The following is a 23,475-nucleotide window of genomic DNA, read 5'->3' as shown; positions in this document are numbered from 1 at the left end:
CGTGCAAAATTATTCAGCCCCTTTAACTTTCAGTGCAGCAAACTCTCTCCAGAAGTTCAGTGGGGATCTCTGAATGATCCAATGTTGACCTAAATGACTAATGATGATAAATACAATCCACCTGTGTGTAATCAAGTCTCCGTATAAATGCACCTGCACTGTGATAGTCTCAGAGGTCCGTTAAAAGCGCAGAGAGCATCATGAAGAACAAGGAACACACCAGGCAGGTCCGAGATACTGCTGTGAAGACGTTTAAAGCCGGATTTGAATACAAAAATATTTCCCAAGCTTTAAACATCCCAAGGAGCACTGTGCAAGCGATACTATTGAAATGGAAGGAGTATCAGACCACTGCAAATCTACCAAGACCTGGCCGTCCCTCTAAACTTTCAGCTCATACAAGGAGAAGACTGATCAGAGATGCAGCCAAGAGGCCCATGATCACTCTGGATGAACTGCAGAGATCTACAGCTGAGGTGGGAGACTCTGTCCATAGGACAACAATCAGTCGTATATTGCACAAATCTGGCCTTTATGGAAGAGTGGCGAAGAAAGCCATTTCTTAAAGATATCCATAAAAAGTGTCGTTTAAAGTTTGCCACAAGCCACCTGGGAGACACACCAAACATGTGGAAGAAGGTGCTCTGGTCAGATGAAACCAAAATTGACAACAATGGCAACAATGCAAAACGTTATGTTTGGCGTAAAAGCAACACAGCTCATCACCCTGAACACACCATCCCCACTGTCAAACATGGTGGTGGCAGCATCATGGTTTGGGCCTGCTTTTCTTCAGCAGGGACAGGGAAGATGGTTAAAATTGATGGGAAGATGGATGGAGCCAAATACAGGACCATTCTGGAAGAAAACCTGATGGAGTCTGCAAAAGACCTGAGACTGGGACGGAGATTTGTCTTCCAACAAGACAATGATCCAAAACATAAAGCAAAATCTACAATGGAATGGTTCAAAAATAAACATATCCAGGTGTTAGAATGGCCAAGTCAAAGTCCAGACCTGAATCCAATCGAGAATCTGTGGAAATAACTGAAAACTGCTGTTCACAAATGCTCTCCATCCAACCTCACTGAGCTCGAGCTGTTTTGCAAGGAGGAATGGGAAAAAAATGTCAGTCTCTTGATGTGCAAAATTGATAGAGACATACCCCAAGCGACTTACAGCTGTAATCGCAGCAAAAGGTGGTGCTACAAAGTATTAACTTAAGGGGGCTGAATAATTTTGCACGCCCAATTTTTAAGTTTTTGATTTGTTAAAAAAGTTTGAAATATCCAATAAATGTCGATCCACTTCATGATTGTGTCCCATTTGTTGTTGATTCTTCACAAAAAAATACAGTTTTATATCTTTATGTTTGAAGCCTGAAATGTGGCAAAAGGTCGCAAAGTTCAAGGGGGCCGAATACTTTCCAAGGCACTGTACCAGTGACATGGTAGTTACTCAGTAGTCACACAGTAGTCAGACAGTAGTCACACAGTAGAGTAGTCAGATAGTTGTCACATAGTGGTCAGATAGCAGTCACTCAGTAGTCACATAGCAGTGACTTGGTAGTTACTCAGTAGTCAGACAGTAGTCAGACAGTAGTCACACAGTAAAGTAGTCAGATAGTAGTCACATAGCAGTCACTCAGCAGTCACATAGCAGTTCATACAGCAGTGACATGCTAGTTACTCAGTAGTCAGACAGTAGTCACAGGGTCGTCACATTTTAGTCACATAGTAGTCATACAGTAGTCACATAGTCATCGCACAGTAGTCACATCTAATGCACAAAGTGAAGGTGTATGTTTCACACTCACAAGCACTGCCTTTAGTCTACAACCTTTATAAAGTTCATGCAAAGCAAGTGAGACCAGTTCTGTGTCCCAGATGGCACCCTATCCTCTTTCTAGTGCACTACTTTTAACCAGAGCTACAGTACTTTAGGGCCCTGGTCAAAAGTAGTGCACTAGAAAGGGAATAGGGTGCAAGCAACCCTCTCAGAACATGGTGCCCAGTAGATGTTTTAATCAGTTTCCTCCTCCTGCATGATTTATGGTGTTCTGTCTCTGCCAGGACTGTTTCTGTTTCTCTTTCCTGTTCTCTACACTAATCAACCACGCAGCCTCTGGTTGAACCACGCAACCACGCAGCCTCTGTCAGCTCTGCTGTGCTGTGTCACTGTTTTAGGAGGTGGGGCGAGGTGGTGATTGGAGGGAGACAGGGGAGGAAGAGGAGAGGGGGGGTGGGGGTCTACATAGCCAGAGGAGAGGGGGGGTGGGGGTCTACATAGCCAGAGGAGAGGGGGGGTGGGGGTCTACATATCCAGAGGAGAGGGGGGTGGGGGTCTACATAGCCAGAGGAGAGGGGGGGTGGGGGTCTACATAGCCAGAGGAGAGGGGGGGTGGGGGTCTACATATCCAGAGGAGAGGGGGGGTGGGGGTCTACATAGCCAGAGGAGAGGGGGGGTGGGGGTCTACATAGCCAGAGGAGAGGGGGGGTGGGGGTCTACATATCCAGAGGAGAGGGGGGGTGGGGGTCTACATATCCAGAGGAGATGGGGAGGTGGGGGTCTACATAGCCAGAGGAGAGGGGGGGTGGGGGTCTACATATCCAGAGGAGAGGGGGGGAGGGGGTCTACATATCCAGAGGAGAGGGGGCGTGGGGGTCTACATAGCCAGAGGAGAGGGGGGGTGGGGGTCTACATAGCCAGAGGAGAGGGGGGGTGGGGGTCTACATATCCAGAGGAGAGGGGGCGTGGGGGTCTACATAGCCAGAGGAGAGGGGGGGTGGTGGTCTACATAGCCAGAGGAGAGGGGGGGTGGGGGTCTACATATCCAGAGGAGAGGGGGCGTGGGGGTCTACATAGCCAGAGGAGAGGGGGGGTGGGGGTCTACATAGCCAGAGGAGATGGGGGGTGGGGGTCTACATAGCCAGAGGAGATGCTGGATGTTTAACTCAAGGGCAGATGCAGACACGTGATCCTGGGAAAATGTGATGGGGGGAATACAGGCTTTAATGTTTTCCACTCGGGTGGAAGTAATGGATCAGCCTGCTAGTTAAACCTGCCTTTTACCTCACATGCTAAATGAAGTTTGGGTCCATATTAAATGACCCATGTTAAATGTCTCAAAGAGCAGACTATATAACCATGTCTAAGTAGAGTAAAGCAACATGATCACAGTGAGAGTTTAGACACTGTGTTGTAGACGAGCTACATGATAAACAACTAACGATAAGAGAAATGTGGAAGGTGTTTCAGCTTTACACAACATGCACATTTCTAACATCCTGGAGAGTCTTTGGGTATGAATGACGGGTGATTGTGGAGAATCTCCCAACTCACACACCGTGTAGATCACCATCGGAACACATCTCATTAGAAGGGATAGAACACCGTCTACAAAAACAAACACCAACGAAGGAGAACAGAACAACACACTACAGTAGCTGTTGTTGACATCCCTTCAGAGAGGCAGAGCGCCCAATTGTCATACCTGTCATAAAAGCAAAGATAACTTAATAGAAAATGACTCTAGTAAAAGTGAAAGTCACCCAGTAAAATACTACTTGAGTAAAAGTCTAAAAGTATTTGGTTTTAAATATAGTTAAGCATCAAAAGTAAATGTAAATGTAGAAATAATTTTAAATTCCTTATATTAAGCAAACCAGACGGCACACTTTTCTTGTTTTTTAAATTTACGGATAGCCAGGGGCACACTCCAACACTCATCATTTACAAATTAAGAATTTAAGGCAGTAGGATGACCAGGGATGTTCTCTTGATAAGTGCGTGAATTGGACCATTTTCCTGTCCTGCCATGAGCATTTTAAATGTAACGAGTACTTTTGGTTGTCAGGGAAAATGTATGGATTAAAAAGCACATTCTTTTCTTTAGGAATGTAGTGGAGTAAAAGTAAATAGTAAAGTATATATAAATAGTAAAGTAAAGTACAGATACCCCCCAAAACGACTTAAGTAATACTTTAAAGTATTTTTACTTCAGTACTATACACCACTACTTTTCTGCTCTGACCAGCCTGCAGAAAACACCGATCACAGAAACAACCAGAAAGCCTTTCCTTTCCTCCACCAGGACACACAGCCTGCATCACAAATCTTTCCCTATTCATTTAACCTTTATTTAACTAAGCAGGTCACTTCAGAACAAATTCTTATATACAATGACGGCCTGTCTGCAGTGATGCCTCTAGCACTGAGATGCAGTGCCTTGGACCACTGCGCCACTCAGGAGCCCATATTCCCCCCCAGGGCTCTGGTCAAATGTTACCATATTACCCCCAGGGCCCTTGTAAGGGGTGCGTAACTGGTGGCAGGGAAGTCAGACGCAGGAGAGCAGAACTAGGTAATAGCCGGAGCAGTTTAATTTAAAAAACCAACGGCATAAGAAAATAACCAACATGTGCACAAGCACTTACAACAAACAATTCCACACAAAGACATGGAGGGAACAGAGGGTTAAATACACAACACCTAATGAGGGTAATGAAAACTAGGTGTGTAGGAAGACAAGACAAAACAAATGGAAAATGAAAAGTGGATCGACGATGGCTAGAAGACCGGTGACGCCGACCGCTGAACGCCGCCCGAACAAGGAGAGGAACCGACTTCGGTGGAAGTCGTGACAGCCCTGGTCAAATATTACCCTATTCCCCCAGGGCTCTGGTCAAATGTTACCCTATTACCCCCAGGGCTCTGGTCAAATGTTACCCTATTCCCCCAGGGCTCTGGTCAAATGTTACCCTATTACCCCCAGGGCTCTGGTCAAATGTTACCCTATTACCCCCAGGGCCCTGGTCAAATGTTACCCTATTACCCCCAGGGTTCTGGTCAAATGTTACCCTATTACCCCCAGGGCCCTGGTCAAATGTTACCAGATTTCCCCAGGGCCCTGGTCAAATGTTACCTGATTCCCCCAGGGCCCTGGTCAAATGTTACCCTATTCCCCCCAGGGTTCTGGTTAAATGTTACTCGATTCCCCCCAGGGCCCTGGCCAAATGTTACTCGATTCCCCCCAGGGTTCTGGTTAAATGTTACTCGATTCCCCCCAGGGTTCTGGTTAAATGTTACCCGATTCCCCCCAGGGCCCTGGCCAAATGTTATCCTATTCCCCCCAGGGTTCTGGTTAAATGTTACCCGATTCCCCTTAGGGTTCTGGTTAAATGTTACTCGATTCCCCCCAGGGTTCTGGTCAAATGTTACCCGATTCCCCCCAGGGTTCTGGTTAAATGTTACTCGATTCCCCCCAGGGTTCTGGTTAAATGTTACTCGATCCCCCCCAGGGATCTGACCAAATGTTAGCCGATTCCCCCCAGGGCTCTGGTTAAATGTTACCCGATTCCCCCCAGGGCTCTGGTTAAATGTTACCCGATTCCCCCCAGGGCCCTGGCCAAATGTTACCCGATTCCCCCCAGGGCTCTGGTTAAATGTTACTCGATTCCCCCCAGGGCTCTGACCAAATGTTAGCCGATTCCCCCCAGGGTTCTGGCCAAATGTTACCCGATTCCCCCCAGGGCTCTGGTTAAATGTTACCCGATTCCCCCAGGGTTCTGGTAAAATGTTACCCGATTCCCCCCAGGGTTCTGGTCAAATGTTACCCTATTCCCCCCAGGGCCCTGGCCAAATGTTACCCGATTCCCCCCAGGGCTCTGGTTAAATGTTACCCGATTCCCCCAGGGTTCTGGTCAAATGTTACTCGATTCCCCCCAGGGCTCTGGTTAAATGTTACCCGATTCCCCCAGGGTTCTGGTCAAATGTTACCCGATTCCCCCCAGGGCTCTGGTCAAATGTTACCCGATTCCCCCCAGGGTTCTGGTTAAATGTTACTCGATTCCCCCCAGGGTTCTGGTCAAATGTTACCCGATTCCCCCCAGGGTTCTGGTCAAATGTTACCCGATTCCCCCCATGGCTCTGGTTAAAAGTATTGCACTATATATAGGGAATAGGTTGCCATTTGGGAGTGGGAGGCGCACACAGTAGCTGTTGACAACACCTCAGAGAGGCAGGCGGCTCAGACCTGCAGAACAACCAAACAACCTTTCCTTTCCTGCACCAGGATCATAACACTGGGAAGTGTGGGAAGTGCCCCCCTCCCATCCCTGTCCCAGGGCTATTTATATCTGACACGTACACGTGGAGGTCTAGCATCTAGCATGTGACGGAGGCTGGTATGTAAGTGCAGTGGAGGGAAGAGAAAGCAGCACTCACAGGGATAGTTTATTCATGATATAACAACTGATTCCCTGGCCAAGTACCATTGTACCATACATCCATCTCTTTATCTAACTCTGTCTAACACTCACAGGGATAGGTTATAACAACTGATTCCCTGGCCAAGTACCATTGTACCATACATCCATCTCTTTATCTAACTCTGTCTAACACTCACAGGGATAGGTTATAACAACTGATTCCCTGGCCAAGTACCATAGTACCATACATCCATCCATCTCTTTATCTAACTCTGTTTGACGCGTAATGAGAGGAAGTGATGCCTGAGGTCTCCCACTTAGGAAAGCCACACATTCTGCTGCAGAGCAGAGAGAACCTCGTTTTGGTTCATCAAGTGGCATGTTTCTCCAGGGTTATACTGTACTAGTCAGAGAGCAGTATTTCCTTATTAGGAGAGAGGAGGGATCACTTACTATGCAGAGCCCACTGTCACTGTCACACCAATCTGTCATGACATCCTAAACACTCAAATGAGTAGCTGATTCGATTTTGGGTGCCGACATTACTGTCACACATACAGCCAACACACACATTACAGAACGTTTATGATATTATACACATACAACCACACACACAAGCATGGGCATACACACACACACACACACACACACACACACACACACACACACACACACACACACACACACACACACACACACACACACACACACACACACACACACACACACACACACACACACACACACACACACACAGACAGATAGGTTGATAAGGGTGAGGGAGGGCTGTCCTTCTGTTGTCCAAATCAGAATATCTGATTAAATCTAAAGGAAAGCAGATCCCTCAACACTATCCATGGCTTTGAGGTCAGTTCATCTGCATCCCAAAGGTCATCCTATTCTCTACATAGTGCATTACTTTGACCAGCCAAAGGCCACTATCTTTGGAATAGGGTTCCATTTGTGACACAACTACAGTCTGATGTCATTCCTCATCCCTAATTCCAACTTGATTGACACCAATAGCCCTCTTCTAAGAAGCCTGAACATTGTGGAATAGATTGTCTTTCTCCCAAACTCTCTGCCCTGTTCTACATCCCAAAGGGAACCCTGTTATAGAGCACTGTTGACCAGGGCCCTATGGGAACGTTACCCCTCTGCTCTCAATTCAATTCAATTCAAGGGGCTTTATTAGCATGGGAAACATGTGTTAACATTGCCAAAGCAAGTGAGGTAGATAATATACAAAAGTGAAATAAACAATAAAAATGTACTCTCTATGACTAGCACTGTCTCCTCCCTTGTCTCTCTATGACTAGCACTGTCTCCTCCCTTGTCTCTCTATGACTAGCACTGTCTCCTCCCTTGTCTCTCTATGACTAGCACTGTCTCCTCCCTTGTCTCTCTATGACTAGCACTGTCTCCTCCCTTGTCTCTCTATGACTAGCACTGTCTCCTCCCTTGTCTCTCTATGACTAGCACTGTCTCCTCCCTTGTCTCTCTATGACTAGCACTGTCTCCTCCCTTGTCTCTCTATGACTAGCACTGTCTCCTCCCTTGTCTCTCTATGACTAGCACTGTCTCCTCCCTTGTCTCTCTATGACTAGCACTGTCTCCTCCCTTGTCTCTCTATGACTAGCACTGTCTCCTCCCTTGTCTCTCTATGACTAGCACTGTCTCCTCCCTTGTCTCTCTATGACTAGCACTGTCTCCTCCCTTGTCTCTCTATGACTAGCACTGTCTCCTCCCTTGTCTCTCTATGACTAGCACTGTCTCCTCCCTTGTCTCTCTATGACTAGCACTGTCTCCTCCCTTGTCTCTCTATGACTAGCACTGTCTCCTCCCTTGTCTCTCTATGACTAGCACTGTCTCCTCCCTTGTCTCTCTATGACTAGCACTGTCTCCTCCCTTGTCTCTCTATGACTAGCACTGTCTCCTCCCTTGTCTCTCTATGACTAGCACTGTCTCCTCCCTTGTCTCTCTATGACTAGCACTGTCTCCTCCCTTGTCTCTCTATGACTAGCACTGTCTCCTCCCTTGTCTCTCTATGACTAGCACTGTCTCCTCCCTTGTCTCTCTATGACTAGCACTGTCTCCTCCCTTGTCTCTCTACAGTGAAAGTAAATACCTGAGTTTCCACAGCCACTCTCTTCACGTGATGCAAGACATTATAACCATCCACTGTGTTTTTTCATACAAGCACTAAATAAATAGTCAATATCTCAGTCAGGTGTAGCCTGTCTTCTTTTCTCTGTAGTACAGACTGGAATATACCCTCCCTCCCTCCCTCCCTCCCCATTTATGACCTTTTACCATAAATCTCCTTAAAATGACTCCTTCCATTTTCTCCTCCTCTGTCTTCCACTTCCTTTCCATCGTCTCCCCACACCTTACACCTCCATCCCCTGCTCCACCTCTCTCACTCTGTCGTTCCTTCTCTTCCTCTGATCCTGGACTCAAACCCCCTTGAAATGTAATCCCCCCACCTAACACCTCCATCCCCTGCGCCACCTCTCTCACTCTGTCGTTCCTTCTCTTCCTCTGATCCTGGACTCAAACCCCCTTGAAATGTAATCCCCCCACCTAACACCTCCATCCTCTGCTCCACCTCTCTCACTCTGTCGTTCCTTCTTTTCCTCTGATCCTGGACTCAAACCCCCTTGAAATGTAATCCCCCCACCTAACATCTCCATCCCCCACTCCACCTCTCTCACTCTGTCGTTCCTTCTCTTCCTCTGATCCTGGACTCAAACCCCATTGAAATGTAATCCCCCCACCTAACACCTCCATCCCCCACTCCACCTCTCTCACTCTGTCGTTCCTTCTCTTCCTCTGATCCTGGACTCAAACTCCCTTGAAATGTAATCCCCTCACCTCCTCCCACTTCACACCATGTTAATACCTCCCTCCAACCCCCTCCCAAACCCATTCTCTCTCCTCTTGTCTCACCTCCCCTCCTCCCCTCCACTTGACTTATATCCACCCTTCTCCCCCTACTTCCTTGTACCCCCCTCCTTCCCTCCCTCCCCTGTCTCACCGTCGCTCCCAGGGGTGCTCGGTGTGTATTGCTGGGTGGTGATGACCTCCTCCAGGCTGTCGATGACGCTGTTCTTATCTCTCAGCCTCTGATGGTACGATGTCCTCAGGGTCTTCATCTGGCGGCGGTGCTGGGCCCGGTGCCTCTTCAGCTGGACCCGGTACTGATCAGCCTGCTGCTGCAGCTGCTGGAGGTGGGAGTACTGCTCCAGAAAACTCAGCAAGTGGGACATCACCGCCACCAAGGGAGACTCAGACATCAACTGGACCAGGAGGAAACATGGGTTTAGATAGATTTCATCTAACAAGGCCAAGGCTTGAAGCAAGAAACTGTAGTATTTATTGCATGTGTACTTAACCAAGGGAGACTCCCACAACTAAACCAGCAGGAAGTTAGATACAGCATCCGTTCTAAGAAGGTCATGGCTACAACTAGACCAGCAGGAAGTTTAGATACAGCATCAGTTCTAAGAAGGTCATGGCTACAACTAAACCAGCAGGAAGTTTAGATAATGCATCAGTTCTAAGAAGGTCATGGCTACAACTAAACCAGCAGGAAGTTTAGATAATGCATCAGTTCTAAGAAGGTCATGGCTACAACTAAACCAGCAGGAAGTTTAGATAATGCATCAGTTCTAAGAAGGTCATGGCTACAACTAGACCAGCAGGAAGTTTAGATACAGCATCAGTTCTAAGAAGGTCATAGCTACAACTAGACCAGCAGGAAGTTTAGATACAGCATCAGTCCTAAGAAGGTCATGGCTACAACTAGACCAGCAGGAAGTTTAGATACAGCATCAGTTCTAAGAAGGTCATGGCTACAACTAGACCAACAGGAAGTTTAGATAATGCAACAGTTCTAAGAAGGTCATGGCTACAACTAGAAGCAACAGTACTATTGTGTAAATGAGACCCTATATTGAGCACTACTTTTGACCAGGGCCTATAGGGAATAGGATGCCAAGGTGTTTGTGGTGAAGCCTACCTTTCCTGCCGTCTCCAGCTGCACCTGGACCTCCCTCCTTTTCTCGTTCTCTTGTTTAAAGGACAGGAAGGCACCCAGAGGAGTGCATGCTGGGATATCAGGCACTTCACCACCTCCACCATCATCTTCATCACTCAGGGACAGGCCGTCACTATCACTGCTACTGCCTTGAAGAAAATACATCAGCATTTTAATAAGGGCATGAATTCATATGATCAATCACTGAGAAATCACCATAAATCACCATGAGAAATCACCATAAATCACCATGAGAAATCACCATGAGAAATCACCATAATTCACCATGAGAAATCACCATAAATCACCATGAGAAATCACCATAAATCACCATGAGAAATCACCATAAATCACCACGAGAGATATACCACATCAGAACAGTAGCTATTATGATTCCTGTTATTCCTATTCTACAGTAGCTATTGGGCTCCTGAGTGGCACAGCAGTCTGAGGCACTGCATCTCAGTGCAAGAGGCATCACCACAGTCCCTGGCTCAAATCCAGGCTGTATCACATCCGGCTGTGATTGGGAGTCCCATAGGGCGGCGTACAATTGGCCCAGCGTCGTCCGGGTTTGGCCGGGGTAGGCCGTCATTGTAAATAAGAATTTGTTCATAACTGACTTGCCTAGATAAATAAAGGTAAAACATTTTTTAAGCCTGGTATTGAAGTGTCTATTGATCACCATGAGAAATATCTATCTATACCATAATAACAGCAATTATCACTGATATCTGTCAGTAGTAAGTACAGTAGTTAAGTATTTAACCAGTGTTACAGATGCTTCTATTTATAGACATTGTTGTCATAAAGCATCCACTCACTGGAGTCACTCAACCTGCTGCCACGCCCCCTTTTCTTCCTCTCCTTCCTGGGGGTGTGGCCTTTTATCCTCCTGCTCCTTGTTTCCATGGAAACACGTCCTGGCTCCTGATCACAGCAACAGACAGACAGGGGGATGGCAGAGAGCAGAAACAGACATTAGTGTTACTAAATACTGTTTTTACCTCCAACACAGACACGACACACACACACATACACACTGCAAGCCTGCAATGACACTGTCAGCCCAGATGCTGTTCCCCATATACAATAGACCTACACAACATGTATTACAGCATGAACATCTCTCTCTACCGACATAAAATAGCATTTCAGATGTACGTCTGTGAGACTAGCAGTAACATATCCCCCAGACAGTAGACTTACAGAAATAGCTCAGTATCTATACAGTTTCCCTGCTGTCATGGGATTGGTTGTCCTGCTGATGGTTACCATCCTCTGATGACAAGACAAAGGAACCGCGTGGGGCTGTAGATAAACCCTGTTACTAGACTCTACTGAGGGCTGTAGATAAACATCATTACTAGACTCTACTGAGGGCTGTAGATAAACATCATTACTAGACTCTACTGAGGGCTGTAGATAAACCCTGTTACTAGACTCTACTGAGGACTGTAGATAAACCCTGTTACTAGACCCTACTGAGGGTTGTAGATAAACCCTGTTACTAGACTCTACTGAGGGCTGTAGATAAACCCTGTTACTAGACTCTACTGAGGACTGTAGATAAACCCTGTTACTAGACTCTACTGAGGGCTGTAGATAAACATCATTACTAGACTCTACTGAGGGCTGTAAATAAACCCTGTTACTAGACTCTACTGAGGACTGTAGATAAACCCTGTTACTAGACTCTACTGAGGACTGTAGATAAACCCTGTTACTAGACTCTACTGAGGGCTGTAGATAAACATCATTACTAGACTCTACTGAGGGCTGTAGATAAACATCATTACTAGACTCTACTGAGGGCTGTAGATAAACGTCATTACTAGACTCTACTGAGGGCTGCAGATAAACCCTGTTACTAGACTACTGAGGGCTGTAGATAAACACTGTTACTAGACTCTATTGAGGGCTGTAGATAAACCCTGTTACTAGACTCTACTGAGGGCTGTAGATAAACCCTGTTACTAGACTCTACTGAGGACTGTAGATAAACCCTGTTACTAGACTCTACTGAGGGCTGTAGATAAACCCTGTTACTAGACTCTACTGAGGACTGTAGATAAACCCTGTTACTAGACTCTACTGAGGGCTGTAGATAAACATCATTACTAGACTCTACTGAGGGCTGTAGATAAACGTCATTACTAGACTCTACTGAGGGCTGCAGATAAACCCTGTTACTAGACTACTGGGGGCTGTAGAAACAAAGAGATCTTCTGTTGAATCTGACAATTAATCTTAATGGTTGTACAGTCGTCTCAAATAAAACTGTGAAGGACCTCGGCGTTACTCTGGACCCTGATCTCTCTTTTGAAGAACATATCAAGACCATTTCGAGGACAGCTTTTTTCCATCTACGTAACATTGCAAAAATCAGAAACTTTCTGTCCAAAAATGATGCAGAAAAATTAATCCATGCTTTTGTCACTTCTAGGTTAGACTACTGCAATGCTCTATTTTCCGGCTACCCGGATAAAGCACTAAATAAACTTCAGTTAGTGCTAAATACGGCTGCTAGAATCCTGACTAGAACCAAAAAATTTGATCATATTACTCCAGTGCTAGCCTCTCTACACTGGCTTCCTGTCAAAGCAAGGGCTGATTTCAAGGTTTTACTGCTAACCTACAAAGCATTACATGGGCTTGCTCCTACCTATCTCTCTGATTTGGTCCTGCCGTACATACCTATACGTACGCTACGGTCACAAGACGCAGGCCTCCTAATTGTCCCTAGAATTTCTAAGCAAACAGCTGGAGGCAGGGCTTTCTCCTATAGAGCTCCATTTTTATGGAACGGTCTGCCTACCCATGTCAGAGACGCAAACTCGGTCTCAACCTTTAAGTCTTTACTGAAGACTCATCTCTTCAGTGGGTCATATGATTGAGTGTAGTCTGGCCCAGGAGTGGGAAGGTGAACGGAAAGGCTCTGGAGCAACGAACCGCCCTTGCTGTCTCTGCCTGGCCGGTTCCCCTCTTTCCACTGGGATTCTCTGCCTCTAACCCTATTACAGGGGCTGAGTCACTGGCTTGCTGGGGCTCTCTCATGCTGTCCCTGGAGGGGGTGCGTCACCTGAGTGGGTTGATTCACTGTTGTGGTCATCCTGTCTGGGTTGGCGCCCCCCCCCCCTTGGGTTGTGCCGTGGCGGAGATCTTTGTGGGCTATACTCAGCCTTGTCTCAGGATGGTAAGTTGGTGGTTGAAGATATCCCTCTAGTGGTGTGGGGGCTGTGCTTTGGCAAAGTGGGTGGGGTTATATCCTTCCTGTTTGGCCCTGTCCGGGGGTGTCCTCGGATGGGGCCACAGTGTCTCCTGACCCCTCCTGTCTCAGCCTCCAGTATTTATGCTGCAGTAGTTTATGTGTCGGGGGGCTGGGGTCAGTTTGTTATATCTGGAGTACTTCTCCTGTCCTATTCGGTGTCCTGTGTGAATCTAAGTGTGCGTTCTCTAATTCTCTCCTTCTCTCTTTCTTTCTCTCTCTCGGAGGACCTGAGCCCTAGGACCATGCCCCAGGACTACCTGACATGATGACTCCTTGCTGTCCCCAGTCCACCTGGCCATGCTGCTGTTCCAGTTTCAACTGACCTGAGCCCTAGGACCATGCCCCAGGACTACCTGACATGATGACTCCTTGCTGTCCCCAGTCTACCTGGCCATGCTGCTGCTCCAGTTTCAACTTCCACCTGACTGTGCTGCTGCTCTAGTTTCAACTGTTCTGCCTTATTATTATTCGACCATGCTGGTCATTTATGAACATTGAACATCTTGACCATGTTCTGTTATAATCTCCACCCGGCACAGCCAGAAGAGGACTGGCCACCCCACATAGCCTGGTTCCTCTCTAGGTTTCTTCCTAGGTATTGGCCTTTCTAGGGAGTTTTTCCTAGCCACTGTGCTTCTCCACCTGCATTGCTTGCTGTTTGGGGTTTTAGGCTGGGTTTCTGTACAGCACTTTGAGATATCAGCTGATGTACGAAGGGCTATATAAATAAATTTGATTTGATTTGATTTGATTTGAAATAAAATAAATTTGATTTGATTTGATTTGTAGATAAACACTGTTACTAGACTCTATTGAGGGCTGTAGATAAACCCTGTTACTAGACTCTACTGAGGGCTGTAGATAAACCCTGTTACTAGACTCTACTGAGGACTGTAGATAAACCCTGTTACTAGACTCTACTGAGGGCTGTAGATAAACCCTGTTACTAGACTCTACTGAGGACTGTAGATAAACCCTGTTACTAGACTCTACTGAGGGCTGTAGATAAACATCATTACTAGACTCTACTGAGGGCTGTAGATAAACGTCATTACTAGACTCTACTGAGGGCTGCAGATAAACCCTGTTACTAGACTACTGGGGGCTGTAGATAAACACTGTTACTAGACTCTATTGAGGGCTGTAGATAAACCCTGTTACTAGACTCTACTGAGGGCTGTAGATAAACCCTGTTACTAGACTCTACTGAGGGCTGTAGATAAACCCTGTTACTAGACTCTACTGAGGACTGTAGATAAACCCTGTTACTAGACTCTACTGAGGGCTGTAGATAAACCCTGTTACTAGACTCTACTGAGGGCTGTAGATAAACCCTGTTACTAGACTCTACTGAGGGCTGTAGATAAACATCATTACTAGACTCTACTGAGGGCTGTAGATAAACGTCATTACTAGACTCTACTGAGGGCTGCAGATAAACCCTGTTACTAGACTACTGGGGGCTGTAGATAAACACTGTTACTAGACTCTATTGAGGGCTGTAGATAAACCCTGTTACTAGACTCTACTGAGGGCTGTAGATAAACCCTGTTACTAGACTCTACTGAGGGCTGTAGATAAACCCTGTTACTAGACTCTACTGAGGACTGTAGATAAACCCTGTTACTAGACTCTACTGAGGGCTGTAGATAAACCCTGTTACTAGACTCTACTGAGGGCTGTAGATAAACCCTGTTACTAGACTCTACTGAGGGCTGTAGATAAACCCTGTTACTAGACTCTACTGAGGGCTGTAGATAAACCCTGTTACTAGACTCTACTGAGGGCTGTAGATAAACCCTGTTACTAAACTCTACTGAGGGCTGTAGATAAACCCTGTTACTAGACTCTACTGAGGACTGTAGATAAACACTGTTACTAGACTCTACTGAGGACTGTAGATAAACCCTGTTACTAGACTCTACTGAGGACTGTAGATAAACCCTGTTACTAGACTCTACTGAGGACTGTAGATAAACACTGTTACTAGACTCTACTGAGGGCTGTAGATAAACCCTGTTACTAGACTCTACTGAGGGCTGTGGATAAACACTGTTACTAGACTCTACTGAGGGCTGTAGATAAACCCTGTTACTAGACTCTACTGAGGGCTGTAGATAAACCCTGTTACTAGACTCTACTGAGGACTGTAGATAAACCCTGTTACTAGACTCTACTGAGGGCTGTAGATAAACATCATTACTAGACTCTACTGAGGGCTGTAGATAAACGTCATTACTAGACTCTACTGAGGGCTGCAGATAAACCCTGTTACTAGACTACTGGGGGCTGTAGATAAACACTGTTACTAGACTCTATTGAGGGCTGTAGATAAACCCTGTTACTAGACTCTACTGAGGGCTGTAGATAAACCCTGTTACTAGACTCTACTGAGGGCTGTAGATAACCCCTGTTACTAGACTCTACTGAGGACTGTAGATAAACCCTGTTACTAGACTCTACTGAGGGCTGTAGATAAACCCTGTTACTAGACTCTACTGAGGGCTGTAGATAAACCCTGTTACTAGACTCTACTGAGGGCTGTAGATAAACCCTGTTACTAGACTCTACTGAGGGCTGTAGATAAACCCTGTTACTAGACTCTACTGAGGGCTGTAGATAAACCCTGTTACTAGACTCTACTGAGGGCTGTAGATAAACCCTGTTACTAAACTCTACTGAGGGCTGTAGATAAACCCTGTTACTAGACTCTACTGAGGGCTGTAGATAAACCCTGTTACTAGACTCTACTGAGGGCTGTAGATAAACCCTGTTACTAGACTCTACTGAGGGCTGTAGATAAACCCTGTTACTAGACTCTACTGAGGGCTGTAGATAAACCCTGTTACTAGACTCTACTGAGGACTGTAGATAAACACTGTTACTAGACTCTACTGAGGACTGTAGATAAACCCTGTTACTAGACTCTACTGAGGGCTGTAGATAAACCCTGTTACTAGACTCTACTGAGGGCTGTAGATAAACCCTGTTACTAGACTCTACTGAGGACTGTAGATAAACCCTGTTACTAGACTCTACTGAGGGCTGTAGATAAACCCTGTTACTAGACTCTACTGAGGGCTGTAGATAAACCCTGTTACTAGACTCTACTGAGGGCTGTAGATAAACCCTGTTACTAGACTCTACTGAGGGCTGTAGATAAACCCTGTTACTAGACTCTACTGAGGGCTGTAGATAAACCCTGTTACTAAACTCTACTGAGGGCTGTAGATAAACCCTGTTACTAGACTCTACTGAGGACTGTAGATAAACACTGTTACTAGACTCTACTGAGGACTGTAGATAAACCCTGTTACTAGACTCTACTGAGGACTGTAGATAAACCCTGTTACTAGACTCTACTGAGGACTGTAGATAAACACTGTTACTAGACTCTACTGAGGGCTGTAGATAAACCCTGTTACTAGACTCTACTGAGGGCTGTGGATAAACACTGTTACTAGACTCTACTGAGGGCTGTAGATAAACCCTGTTACTAGACTCTACTGAGGGCTGTAGATAAACCCTGTTACTAGACTCTACTGAGGACTGTAGATAAACCCTGTTACTAGACTCTACTGAGGGCTGTAGATAAACATCATTACTAGACTCTACTGAGGGCTGTAGATAAACGTCATTACTAGACTCTACTGAGGGCTGCAGATAAACCCTGTTACTAGACTACTGGGGGCTGTAGATAAACACTGTTACTAGACTCTATTGAGGGCTGTAGATAAACCCTGTTACTAGACTCTACTGAGGGCTGTAGATAAACCCTGTTACTAGACTCTACTGAGGGCTGTAGATAACCCCTGTTACTAGACTCTACTGAGGACTGTAGATAAACCCTGTTACTAGACTCTACTGAGGGCTGTAGATAAACCCTGTTACTAGACTCTACTGAGGGCTGTAGATAAACCCTGTTACTAGACTCTACTGAGGGCTGTAGATAAACCCTGTTACTAGACTCTACTGAGGGCTGTAGATAAACCCTGTTACTAGACTCTACTGAGGGCTGTAGATAAACCCTGTTACTAGACTCTACTGAGGGCTGTAGATAAACCCTGTTACTAAACTCTACTGAGGGCTGTAGATAAACCCTGTTACTAGACTCTACTGAGGGCTGTAGATAAACCCTGTTACTAGACTCTACTGAGGGCTGTAGATAAACCCTGTTACTAGACTCTACTGAGGGCTGTAGATAAACCCTGTTACTAGACTCTACTGAGGGCTGTAGATAAACCCTGTTACTAGACTCTACTGAGGACTGTAGATAAACACTGTTACTAGACTCTACTGAGGACTGTAGATAAACCCTGTTACTAGACTCTACTGAGGACTGTAGATAAACCCTGTTACTAGACTCTACTGAGGACTGTAGATAAACACTGTTACTAGACTCTACTGAGGACTGTAGATAAACCCTGTTACTAGACTCTACTGAGGGCTGTGGATAAACACTGTTACTAGACTCTACTGAGGGCTGTAGATAAACCCTGTTACTAGACTCTACTGAGGACTGTAGATAAACACTGTTACTAGACTCTACTGAGGACTGTAGATAAACCCTGTTACTAGACTCTACTGAGGGCTGTGGATAAACACTGTTACTAGACTCTACTGAGGTATCTGTATACTACACATTGTGAGCTTCCAAGTGCATTATATTAGTGCCCTGTAGTGCCCTTTATAGGGAATATGATTCCATTTGGGCGTAGACGCTGTGACTAGACTCACCGCTGAGGCTCCGCCCTGAGCAGCTCCCAGGGATTCTTCCTCCTCCTTCTTGAAGACAGTGTAGAAGATGTAAACTAGCAGGGAGTAGAAGGCATACATCTCCCCTCCGTCTGGGACTCACTGTTACAGTGACAGTCACGGAACTAGATACCCAGGGAAACACTGTCACGGTCCAACACTGCCTCGGCTCACTCTGCAGAGAGGAGAAAGAGAGAGATAAATCAAATCCAATCAAATCAAATCAAATTATATTTGTCACATACACATGGTTAGCAGATGTTAATGCGAGTGTAGCGAAATGCTTGTGCTTCTAGTTCCGACAATGCAGTAATAACGAACAAGTAATCTAACTAACAATTCCAAAAAAACGACTGTCTTATACACAGTGTAAGGGGATAAAGAATATGTACATAAGGATATATGAATGAGTGATGGTACAGATAAAAGGAAGAGAGAGAGAAAGGAAAGAGAGCGAGAGAGAGAGAGAGAGAGAGAGAGAGAGAGAGAGAAAGAGAGAGAGAAAGAGAGAGAGAGAGAGAGAGAGAGAGAGAGAGAGAGAGAGAGAGAGAGAGAGGATGACAATGTCGTTCTATAGCCGATTCATTTTCAATACATCAAATCTCCCAAGGAGTGATGCCTATTCACTGACAACAAAGGCTCTGGCAGCTAAAATATCAAATGCTGCCGGATGAGGATGCCACAGAGAAAGACCGATTAGCATAGATCTGTCTAAATAGATCTGGCTGGTTACTGTTGATCTTTCCTCAGAGATCCTCCTTCCATCTTCCTCTTTAATCCATTTTCTGATCTTAAAACGCTCCTCCTCTCCATCTGTCAGAAACATTTTGTCTTCTCCTTTCTTACCCATACTTGTCTTCATGTCATTAATGATGTCCGTTCCAGACAATCCCACATTCTGCATTCCTCCACAACATTCTGCATTCCACCACAACATTCCATGTTCTCCCTGTTTGGTCTGTTATTGTTCATTCCTTTGCAGCCCCTCTCCTCTCTGCTGCAGCAGCATCACTGCACTGACCAGCAGCTCCTGTGTGATTCTCTGTCTCTCCTTCTCTTCTCCCCTCCACTCTCTCTCCTCCTCCTCCTCTCTACTCCATCCATCCACAGGCTGCAGATGCAGTGGGCATGCTCAGTGCAGCTCTCTGCAGTGCTGAAGCAAGCAGCTGAGATGGAGATTGATTGTGTTGGGGGCCATGTGGCCTCATGCTGTCAGCAGTATGCAGCAGCCACGGTTGCTTCACAAATGGCACCCTTTTCCCCACAGGGCTCTGGTCAAAAGTAGTGCACTATGTAAGGAAAAAGGTGCCATTTGGGATGCACCCCAGGAGTCTGAGCTGGAGGAGAGGAGAGACAAGACAGTCACTGATACTATCTGATGGGCACTCACATGGAAAGGATCAGGAGCCATTATTTATGTACTGTATATACAGACACGAGTCACAACAACACATTGTTTATGTACTGTATATACAGACACGAGTCACAACAACACATTGTTTATGTACTGTATATACAGACACGAGTCACAACAACACATTGTTTATATATATACAGACACGAGTCACAACAACACATTGTTTATGTACTGTATATACAGACACGAGTCACAACAACACATTGTTTATATATATACAGACACGAGTCACAACAACACATTGTTTATGTACTGTATATACAGACACGACTCACAACAACACATTGTTTATATATATACAGACACGAGTCACAACACATTGTTTATGTACTGTATATACAGACACGAGTCACAACAACACATTGTTTATGTACTGTATATACAGACACGAGTCACAACAACACATTGTTTATGTACTGTATATACAGACACGAGTCACAACAACACATTGTTTATATATATACAGACACGAGTCACAACACATTGTTTATGTACTGTATATACAGACACGAGTCACAACAACACATTGTTTATATATATACAGACACGAGTCACAACAACACATTGTTTATGTACTGTATATACAGACACGAGTCACAACAACACATTGTTTATATATATACAGACACGAGTCACAACAACACATTGTTTATGTACTGTATATACAGACACGAGTCACAACAACACATTGTTTATATATATACAGACACGAGTCACAACAACACATTGTTTATGTACTGTATATACAGACCCGAGTCACAACAACACATTGTTTATGTATGTACAGACACAAGTCAAAGCTAAGGACCAAATTACATCATTGGTTCGATGTTTCTGACAAGTACTGTTTCTGTGTGTACACCCAACAACATATTGTCATTTTTGTTAACAAATTATGTACCAGTACACAAATGACTTAAATCACAAATGATGCCAATATGCAAAAAAGGTTCATTCAAGCATCTATTGACTATATGTATTACTCATCCACTACAATGTAAATAAGGACATTAATTAACAGGTAGATATCCTTAGTTAAGTCTGGCCCTATTTATGTTTGGCTGAGCTGGGCTTAGAGCTGGGCTTAGAGCTGGGCTTAGAGCTGGGCTTAGAGCTGGGCTTAGAGCTGGGGGCTTAGAGCTGGGGGCTTAGAGCTGGGCTTAGAGCTGGGCTTAGAGCTGGGGGCTTAGAGCTGGGCTTAGAGCTGGGCTTAGAGCTTTGGGAGGAAGTCTGCAGAAAAGAGCAAGTCTTGTAAATAGCAGATCGAGGCTGGCGCTGTGCTATCCTGGAGTCCTGGGAATTACAGCAGTTCCGTTCTGCAGTGTCCACTCAGCATCTCTATCCAATACAGAAATAAATTCTTCCTTGGCTGTGCTTTGAGGAGAAGAAAAACTTGATGCTTCCCAAAATGCATCAAACTGAGCATCTATCTGACAATCAAATAGTCATTTATTCAGAAGTTAATCAAAGTACATCACAAATACAACATAACTTACACAGAGGGTTAACCAATTAGCATCCCGAAATCAATGCACAATCCTCCAACTAGTATCGAATATCATTTTATTGGTTGGGTATATTTAGCAGATATTAATGCGGTTGTAGTGAAGAGCTTGTGTTCCTAGTTCCAACAGTGGAGTAATATCTAACAATACACACAAATTTAAAAGTTAAAAAATGTAATAAATTAATATTGAAATATTAGGACGAGTAATGTTGGAGTCCAGAGTATAAATATATATATACAGTACCAGTCAACTGTTTGGACACACCTACTCATTCCAGGGTTTTTCTCTATTTTTGCTATTTTCTGCATTGTAGAATAATAGTGAAGACATCACAACTATGAAAAAACACATGGACTCATGTAGTAACCAAAAAACTGATAAAGAAAACAAAATATATTTTATAGTTGAGATTCTTCAAATAGCCTCCCTTTGCTTTGATGACAGTTTTGCACAGTCTTGGCATTCTCTCAACCAGCTTCACCTGGAATGCTTTTCCAACAGTCTTGAAGGAGTTCCCACATAAGCTGAGCACTTGTTGGCTCCTTTTCTTTTACTCAGCGGTCCAACTCATCCCAAACCATCTCAATTTAGTTGCGGTCGGGTCAGGTCATTCTGATGCAGCACTCCATCACTCTCCTTCTTGGTCAAACTGCCCTTACACAGCCTGGAGGTGTGTTGGGTCATTGTCCTGTCGAAAAACAAATGATAGTCCCACTAAGCACAAACCCGATGGGATCGCGTATCACTGCAGAATGCTGTGGTAGCCACGCTGGTTAAATGTGCCTTGAATTCTAAATCACAGACAGTATCACCAGCAAAGCACCACCACACCTCCCATGCTTCACGGTGGGAACCACACATGCGGATATAATTCGTTCACCTACTCTGCGTCTCACAAAGACAGCGGTTGGAACCAAAAATGTCAAATTTGGACTCATCAGAACAAAGGACAGATTTCCACTGGTCTAATGTCCATCGCTCGTGTTTCTTGGCCCAAGCAAGTCTCTTCTTCTTATTGGTGTCCTTTAGTAGTGGTTTCTTTTCAGCAATTCGACCATGAAGGCCTGATTCACACAGTCTCCTCTGAACAGTTGATGTAGAGATGTGTCTATTTCTTTGTAAAACATTTATTTGGGATGCAATTTCTGAGGCTGGTAACTCTAATGAACTTATCCTCTGCAGCAGAGGTAACTCTGGGTCTTCCTTTCCTGTGGCGGTCCTCATGAGAGCCAGTTTCATCATAGTGATTTATGGTTTTTGCGACTGCACTTGAAGAAACTTTCAAAGTTTTTGAAATCATCCTGATTGACTGACCTTCATGTCTTAAAGTAATGATGGACTTCTCTTTGATTATTTGAGGGTTCTTGCCATAATATGAGCACAGCTGTTAATTGAAATGCATTCCAGGTGACTACCTCATGAAGCTGTTTTAGAGAATGCCAAGAGTGTGCAAAGCTGTCATCAAGGCAAAGGGTGGCCACTTCACCTCATTTGCTCACATTGTATATAGACTTACTTTTCTACTGTATTATTGACTGTATGTTTGTTTTACTCCATGTGTTGTTGTATGTGTCGAACTGCTATGCTTTATCTTGGCCAGGTCGCAGTTGTAAATGAGAACTTGTTCTCAACTAGCCTACCTGGTTAAATAAAGGTGTTCTCAACTAGCCTACCTGGTTAAATAAAGGTGTTCTCAACTAGCCACCTGGTTAAATAAAGGTGAAATAAATTAAATAAATAAACTTTGAAGAATCTCAAATCTCAAATATATTTTGATTTGTTTAACAATTTTTTTGGTTACTACATGATTCCACATGTGTTATTTAATAGTTTTGATGTCTTCACTATTATTCTATAATGTATAAAATAGTAAAAATAAAGAAGAACCCTTCTTGTATAGACATTATGGACAGTATGTGGATATAATATGTAGTATATCTGAAGAATCAATGAATATAGATCCATAGTGTTAGTGGTGTGAACACTACAGATGTATCTAGTTAAATCTCACTGTACACAGTAGCCACCTGCTGAGGCTTCAGAATGAACAGGATCCTGAATCTGAGGCGACTTAGGTTCTGCGACCCAAATGGCACCCTATTCCCTTTATAGTGCACTACTTTTGACCAGGGCCCATATAGATCTCTGGTCAAAAGAAATGTGGCTATATCGGGGATAGGGTGCCGTTTGGAACCCCGGCCATGTACCCTGGCCAACTAAAGCTATCGGCTCTCAGACGTGTCCTTTCTGTCAATGACATTGTCTTCACAGTGAGC

General features: G+C 44.9%; 1 protein-coding gene across 2 annotated transcripts in view; it reads right to left on the bottom strand.

Annotated features, from left to right (window-relative positions):
- LOC109879829 (kinesin-like protein KIFC3) overlaps positions 1-19,354 on the bottom strand; it is a 42,585-nt gene extending 23,231 nt beyond the window's left edge. Inside the window, exons 1-5 of one of the 2 annotated variants that reach the window (XR_004206659.1) lie at positions 19,121-19,354; positions 18,257-18,449; positions 11,073-11,178; positions 10,231-10,397; positions 9,247-9,508 (exon numbers count right to left, since the gene is read on the bottom strand). Coding sequence is in view for 1 of the 2 variants with exons in the window: in XM_031812085.1 (XP_031667945.1) it covers positions 9,247-9,508; positions 10,231-10,397; positions 11,073-11,178; positions 18,257-18,355 (634 nt within the window). In the remaining variant the exon portion in view is untranslated. The remainder of the gene's footprint in view (positions 1-9,246; positions 9,509-10,230; positions 10,398-11,072; positions 11,179-18,256; positions 18,450-19,120) is intronic. The other variant, XM_031812085.1, reaches the window with a different exon arrangement.
- Positions 19,355-23,475: the final 4,121 nt, after the last annotated feature.

The sequence above is a fragment of the Oncorhynchus kisutch genome, unplaced genomic scaffold, assembly GCF_002021735.2.
Source record: "Oncorhynchus kisutch isolate 150728-3 unplaced genomic scaffold, Okis_V2 Okis02a-Okis13b_hom, whole genome shotgun sequence".
Classification (NCBI taxonomy): domain Eukaryota; kingdom Metazoa; phylum Chordata; class Actinopteri; order Salmoniformes; family Salmonidae; genus Oncorhynchus; species Oncorhynchus kisutch.
This window is presented reverse-complemented; position numbering and strand designations above follow the sequence as displayed.